Here is an 8,071-nt window from a genome sequence, read left to right on the forward strand (position 1 = left end):
CTTATCCCAGCACATTGACTTACAGGCGCACACTTTGAGCGTGTCTGCGTGTCCCAGCGCATTGACTTACAGGCACACACAAACAGAGACGGAGAAATATAATAGCTACTTTTTAACTATTAGAACTCAGTCGCGGGCCGGATTGGAAGGTTCGGCGGGCCGGATTCGGCCCGCGGGCCGCCAGTTGATGATCACTGTTCTAGAGGCTCGACGCACTACTTTCTCCAGCCGCGCCTTGTCCTGTGAGGTTGTGTGACCATACCAGACAAGCATTGAGAAAGTAAGTATGCTCTCTAAAGTAGACCTGTAGAAATGGGTCATGGCTGGTCAGCTGACCCTGAATTTTTTGAGCTGCCGCAGGAAGTAGAGTCTTTGTGTCTTTGAAATGGGTCATGGCTGGTCGGCTGACCCTGAATTTTTTGAGCTGCCGCAGGAAGTAGAGTCTTTGTGTTTATGTTTTGCCACTTCTTGTTACTATTATGCATCACAACTGCACCACTGTGACAGCTGTGTTTATTGCATGAGAATTGTGTTTAGAGTTTTACAAAAGGAATGACTGAGATCTGAAAATAGTGTTTTACTAGGTGAAGATTGTTTCACCTATCATGTATCAAAAAGATGTTTGATTCAGTGAATGAAACTAAGCAACTGATTCACACACCAGGAATTAGTGATTTAGCAAATCAGAAAAACTGTAATAAGGGCAACCCAAAAAAATGCCGGTTATATAATGTCTGTTTCAGTGTGCCGTCATTCCATAATTTCCATGGCATACAGCAGCCAACCATCAACCTGAATATGAAACACAAATACATCAGTTCAGCGTCTAATATCGCTAGAAAAATATATTCAATATATTCAAAATAATAGCTAGCTCAATTCTTTCTCTCACTTGGTTAATGTGGGTTCTGCACCTGAACTTCACTGCACAGCGTTTCCATATCAGGGTTGTAAGATGTCACTTTGATTTTCATGATTGCAAGTTCTCATCTCTAGTGGAAAAAACCTGACGTGACGCATATTTTGATAGAAACCTGAAAGTGTCACCAACGCTCAAGGGGTAACAAAAAAAAAAAAACTGTCATGAGTATGTGTTTGTTCTAACAAAGAACATTCCAAAGATGTTTTCTTATTGACTGAAATGCAAACAGCATAAATGTCTGGTTGTGATAAGGATCTTCTTTCACTTTCACTGTTATAATAATAATGGGTTACATTTATATTGCGCTTTTCCCAGCACCTAAAGCGCTTTACAGAAACCATTCATTCACACCACATTCACACCAGTGGCGGTAAGCTACGTCTGTAACCACAGCTGCCCTGGGCGCATGACGTCTGTCCGACTACCCATTTCTCCGACCATACATTTCTTTATTTTTGCGTCCATTAGTCCGACCTCCCACTTCTCCGACTTAAGTAGCCCTAACCCTTAACCTTACCCTAAACCTAACCTTAACACTGTAGAATGGGTAGTCGGAGAAATGAGCCGTCGGACTTTTGGGCAGTCGGACTGACATATGCTCCCCAGCTGCCCTGGGGCAGACTGACGCAAGCGTGGCCACCACCACGATCATTCAAACGCATTCACTTGAGGCATGGGTGTCTTGCCCAAGGACACTACGACAGCAACTGGGACAGGGCTTTCCCTTTCGGCCATGTTTATTGCATTATTTAAACTAAGATGATGTGTGATGATGATAGATCTAACTGACATGCTTGTTAAGCCCAGTGGTAGGGTGGCACCGGTGGCCCATCGGCGGCCCACCGGTGCCCGAGCGTGTTTTTTTGTGACAGGGGCCTGACCCTGACCATTGACTGATGGCAGGGCCCTGTAGGTAACAGATAAATTAACGGAGCAGTAGCATTTAGAAGGTGTGATTCCATAAGGCCTTAAGATCAATGTTAAAAGTTGACTGGAAATTTGAAAATATTATCATAAATATCTGTTATTATAAGACATTTATGTAACATATTAAACACCAGCTATAGCAGAGTCTTACAGAAAGGCACTCTTGAAATGCTGTTCAATCAACCACAAAAAAAAAAATAATTAGACTATTTATAACAAATATATTTAAATAAATTACATCAACTGTTAGCATTAAAAACTAAAAAACAACTGCCTGGTGTCTCCATTGTTGAAGTGTAGCGTTATTTCTCTGATTTTTTACATCTGGAGTCACATGACGTACCACGCTCTTTTTCCGGTCAGTCTTCATGGAAACGTGACACTCACAGATCTACTGTTTGGACCAGAGAAGACAACGTGTGTGATCGCGAACTTTACGAGCTGAAAAATGAAACAGTCGATCATTTCCACATCAGGTCAAAGCCCCGCGGCTCACAGGAGTCCGGAGCTCTGACGCTGCAGGGGACGACCTGCTACCAGCTACTGTAACAGCTAACAGCTACCAGCCATGCTACAGCAGCTGACTGAGCCTCTGGAGCTGCGGCTCGGCTCACATTAACGTGGACTCGGTGCGTTCCTCTCGGTCAGCTGGTGAAGCAGCGGTCTGATGCTGTCTATTGTCTGAGGAGCATGATGTCCATGACGTGTCCCGCTATGCGCGACAAAGTTGTGATGTTGTCAGGTGATGAAAAAGACACCTGATCACGTGTTTATGGAGTATATTTTAGTATAGTATATTTTTATATATATTGGCGGGGAGGCAAGTAAGGTGGCCCGCCAGGCTTATAATACACTGGGGGAAATCCTGGGTATTACCTGCAGAGAACCACAGCTTCATCAGCTTCGTAAGTAAGTAAGATAGATTTGATCAGATCCAATCTTTTATCCCAACAGACGACAGCATCTGACACTTTCGAATCGTTCGTTTTACCTGAGGAAACACTGGAGCGTTTTGTCCTGGTTGATGCAGGGATGCTTGGTAGAGTTTTCTCCCAAGTTAAACCAACAACCTGCCTTTTAGATCCTATCCCCACATCACTTTTTAAAACATTTTATAGCTTTTTTGAGGATGAGTTGTTAAGCATTGTGAATTGCTCTCTCCAGACTGGTGTCTTCCCTGCTGCCTTCAAAACAGCAGTGGTGAGGCCCTTTCTGAAGAAGGGTAACTTAGCGCGCTTCGGCTTGGCTCGGCTCGGCGCGTTATTTGCGTGTTTCCACTAGCACGCAGTACCTGCAACCAGGTACACTTTTGGTATCACCTCAGCCCTGGTTCCAAGCGAGCCGAAGCGTTACTAAAACATGACGTCAGCCGACTGCCTTCCACTGATTGGCCGATGAATGTAAATAAAAACAAGACTCAAAACAAGACACCACTTTTTACTGCTTCAGTCTGTTCTGCTGTTTGACTTCGAACACGAGATGGCTTCTCAGAAGAAATCCACTCCTTGGTCGGTCGAGGAGGTCCAGACGTTCCTGACTCTGGTTGCCGAAGAAAGGATTCAGAGGGAGCGCGACGGCACCACACGGAACGAAAGGGTTTCGGTTTCGCGCACTGCCCATTGGTTCGACCTCCCGTTACTCCGACAAAATCAACCACAAGTCGGACCAATAGGAGGTCGAACCAATGGGTGGTCCCGTTAGTTCGAACTGTCATCGCTACTTTCTGACAAGCTCTTCCATTGATAGGAGCATGTAGCTTTCTCTCTCTCTCTCTCTCTCTCTCTCTCTGTGTGAGAGAGAGCAAAATAACGAGAATTACTGAAAGAGAGAGAGCTCTCAGAAACACACAGAAACGCACATCACACACACACACGCGGCCCAGAAAGGAGCCAGATCATGTCAGATCGCACACAACCATCATAAATGCTGATCAAGATGTGTAAACTGATAATCAAAGTCCCCCCGAGCCGAGCCGTATCGAGCCGAGCTAGTGGAAATGCGCCATTAGATCCCAACAGTCTTAACAACTTCCGACCTGTATCCAATTTACCATTTTTAAGCAAAATTTTAGAGAAACTGGTTTTTATTCAACTTAATGGTTTTTTCTCAAATAAAAACAATATTTTAGAGAAGTATCAGTCAGTATGCTTCGTAGTGTTAGAGGGTGGGGTTTCAACAGATAAAGTCTGGCAGCAAATAGATAAGCTGCACAAGAAAACTGGAATACCCAAAGAAGAGTTCAAACCTGTGCTGCCACTCAGTGATAAAGATCCTCCTTCCTCTCTATTCAAAATCTACACCTTTGAGGATGTACAGAGCGACAAAGTGAACAGACTGATTGAAGAGAGAGATCCAATGGCATCCAAAAAGAGGTAAATTTTTGAAAGGCAAAGATATTGATTGTATACCTAGGCTACAGTTGAATATACTCTTTTTAACAATAACGTGCATTGGAATACTTGAATTTTGGGCAGGTCAGTCTTTGCTTGTTAAGCTTGTCAGTGTGCTTTAACACTTACTTTTACTAAAGGCACAAACTGACTTGTTTTCAAATCCAAACAAAATACAGGGTGATTGAATTACTTGCCAGTTTATAGGTAAAACTATTGCAGTATAAGACAACAGATCTTGATTAATCATCCTTTAATAAGAGTATAATGTACAGTTTTTAACTCGTTTCAGAGATGTGTTATTTATTTTTGTTATTTTAGAGGCTGCAATTTGCAATTGTACTGAGTTACTCTGAGGTGTTCCTTGTGTTTCGCAAGCTTTGATTAAAAAAATGGGATGGACAAATTATTGGGACAGTATAAGGCTTATGAAGTTATATTAATGTCATGCTTCTTTCTATGCTGCTTTACTTTTACCTAGATGTACATAATAAATTGGAAAGTGACTGTATAAGTGATCCATTTGAGCTTATGGACAGTATTTTCTGAACAATTTTGATTATTATCATAAATACTAGCACCATAATTGAGATCGGGAGGACTCCTAGACTTCTAACATTTTTTTCAACTGTGATTTTACAGAAAATCATCATCAAACAAACCTGAGCAACACTCTCACCAGGAGAGGGGGAATAAAGGTAAATCACAGTCGCAGTAAATCAAACATAGCCAGCACATAATATGAACTCAAACAATTCTTATTTTATTTCAGGCAGCAGCAAAAAGCCTAAAATCTCAGGAGAGACAGTAAACCTTGTTCTGGTGGGAATGGCTGGGACTGGAAAGAGTGCAAGTGGAAACACCATCCTAGGAGAAAAAATCTTCGTGTCAAGACCCAGTTCCAAGCAGGTTACCACAGTGTGTGAGAAGAAAGAAACAGAAATATATGGTATACCTGTACGTGTCATTGATACCCCAGACATCTTTGATGATGACAACAAAGATGCAGCCAAAGAAGTGACAGGTTGCAAAGAGCTCTGTCGGTCAGACCCATGTGTGTACTTACTTGTGATGCAGGTTGGCAGATTTACAGATAGTGAGAGAGACGTACTGACAAAGTTAGAAGCAGCATTTGGTAACAGAATTCATGAACAGACAATCATTCTGTTTACCTGTGGGGAAGAGTTGGAGCGTGCACAAATGACTTTAGATGGGTTTCTGTGTTCTTGTCAATCTGATCTCAAAAAACTAGTAGAAAAGTGTGGGGACAGGTGTGTGCTTTTTGAGAACAGAGCCTCAGATTTAAATCAAGTGGAAGAACTAATGAAGAAAGTGAAAAGGCTTTTAAACATAGTTGGTACTTAGGGGTTTGAGGTTTGAGGTACGTTAAAAGTATTTATCATTCAAATATCAGACATTTTCATATTTATCTAGATGTTGTCTTGTTCGTTTGTGTCCCAGTGCATGTGATTTGTTTTACAGAGGTTTTAATAAACTGACACCCTGCCAGAAGCCAATTAAAAAGCAGCTGATTGCTAGAAAGCGCTCTACCTCCCCCTATTGGTTGGAGTGATTTTGACCGCCCTACAGTTTGTATTGGTCCTTATGGTACCTTATGGAGTTATTTCTGTGTGCAGTGTCTCTCCAAGGGTGTGTGTGTGTGTGTGTGTAAACCTCACTGGTAATAAAACATAAAAACACTAAAACAAAAACAGAGTCTCATGCTGGGTTGAAAGCCAATAAAAATAGGTTTTAAGATGAGTTTTAAAAATGGACAGTCAGGGGGTGTCCAGCCAGGCTCTTAACAGATTCTAAAAGAAACAAGCATATTACCCCAGTCCTTGCAGCCCTTCACTTGTTACCTGTGGGTTTTAAGATTTTATTGCTTGTTTTTTTTTATTTGCAGCAGGTGCAAATCAAGATATGTCTGTCAGTGCAGACAGCCAAACAAAATACAAACACATAAAGATATACACATACATATATACATACATCTACCACAACATTAACCAAAAAAACAAACAAACAAAAATAAGTCACATACACCACAAGAAATACATAAATAATCATAAATAAACTGATTCTTGAGAATTTGGATAAAACCGGTTTTCTTTTTGAAAATAAAAGAAATCCAACATTAAGAAATCTTTACTTATATGTTTATAGAACAAATTCTCAGCAATCAATGATTCGGTGCAACCTCCTGACTTTGTAGTTTTTTCATAAAATATGTGTTTTTCAGGTCATTAATTAATTTTTGTCAACACAGTCAGACACAAGAAAAAGGGAATTATTGCTATTTATTTGGTCTGATATAGATTTAGAACAGTTCATAGAATATGCCTTTACCTTAAGTACACAATAATGTGCTAAATGTTTAATATTCTCTTTTAATCACTTTTTATGCTGTTTTACGTGTGCACTTTGAAAACCCTGACATCATGCAAGTCTTATTATTTGAATTAAATATAGGAAATGACAGTTTTGAACACAAATGAACACATTTTTGGATTTAAAGAAAAAGGTTCCTTTAGTACATCACCTGTTTTGGAATATCAGGTTGAAAACATACTATTTCACAACAAAAAAAAACTTTAATCTGACAGTGGTGACAGTGGCTTCACCCTATAGACGCCAAGGTCGCATCATTGCGACAGGTAACATTGCTAAATAAAACAGCCCATATTTAAAATCTACTGCCTCATGCTGTTACTGCTTGGTACCACTAGTTGGTTCAGCTTCAATCCTGACGTCATTTGTGGGTGTGTTTTTATGCAAAATTTCTGTCATCTGGGTTCCCGGGCCTCACCATACTTCCTTAAAATGCATGCAACATTTTCATCAGTAAATCACCAAGTGTATTCAATTCTATATTTAATTGTAAGTACATTCAATAAAATAAAATAAAATAAACATTTTAATTATATTATGAAATGTGTTAATTAAATCTTTTTGAAAATCCATTGATTTTAGTTTTAAATGCTTTTTAAAATGTGCTTGTTCATCTCATATTATGCATATTAAATAACTTTTTCACAGTTTAATATTAAATTGAAATAATATGAACTTATCAGAGGACATGTGCTTTTGTGGGTACTGGCCTTGTATATATTCAAATAATTAATACAAATATCAACAAAAATATGAAAAATGTGTTATATTTGTGCAAAACATTATCATATGATCAACCTTAAAGCAGAAGTAAGCGATCCGGTCGTTTTGGGTAATGCTGCGTTCCAGGCAGGCTTTTGAAACCGTAAAGTACAGCTTCAAGTCACAACTTACGACTTTGTAGCGTTTCAGGCAACCCACTCGTGTTTTTCCGACCTGTTTTACCTGTGAAAGTCACTATAACGGCCACTCGTAACTTCCGACCCGTGAACTCGTACCAGATCGAACTGGTACGACTTCACAGGTCGGAAAAACACGAGTTACGGGCTGCCCTGAACGCACCATAACAGTCCTCGTCCCTACGTCACCACATTCACGCGCATCCCTTGGCTGCACACACAGCACTGCATGCCGTTCTCTCTCCTCATTGGATAAAAACTGTAGGATACGAGAAAAGTTTTCTCCTCGGCTTACAGCAGAGCAGAGGGACTGACAGACCCGTGTTTCAGTCCAAAAACTCTATATAAGTGATTGCTGTCGGAAGATATAACTATTTAAGACTTATATTAACACAAATATATCACTTACTTCTGCTTTAAGTATTCTAAATCAGAAAATGTGATTAATTTTCATAGATATTGTCACTACTCTTAGTGGGACATGTTTTTGCCGAAGTCTCAAGAATCAGTGAAATATAAACAGATGCACACACGTATACACA

General features: G+C 40.2%; 1 protein-coding gene across 1 annotated transcript; it reads left to right on the forward strand.

Annotated features, from left to right (window-relative positions):
* Window positions 1-3,328: 3,328 nt before the first annotated feature.
* LOC311003550 (GTPase IMAP family member 7-like) lies at window positions 3,329-5,604 on the forward strand (the record flags this gene model as incomplete). The annotated part of the gene is made up of 2 exons (XM_083995317.1): window positions 3,329-3,425; window positions 5,012-5,604. 2 exons carry the CDS (start codon window positions 3,329-3,331, stop codon window positions 5,602-5,604), a joined length of 690 nt encoding a protein of 229 aa, XP_083851443.1.
* Window positions 5,605-8,071: the final 2,467 nt, after the last annotated feature.

Source organism: Trachurus trachurus (assembly GCF_905171665.1).
Source record: "Trachurus trachurus genome assembly, chromosome: 20".
Taxonomy (NCBI): domain Eukaryota; kingdom Metazoa; phylum Chordata; class Actinopteri; order Carangiformes; family Carangidae; genus Trachurus; species Trachurus trachurus.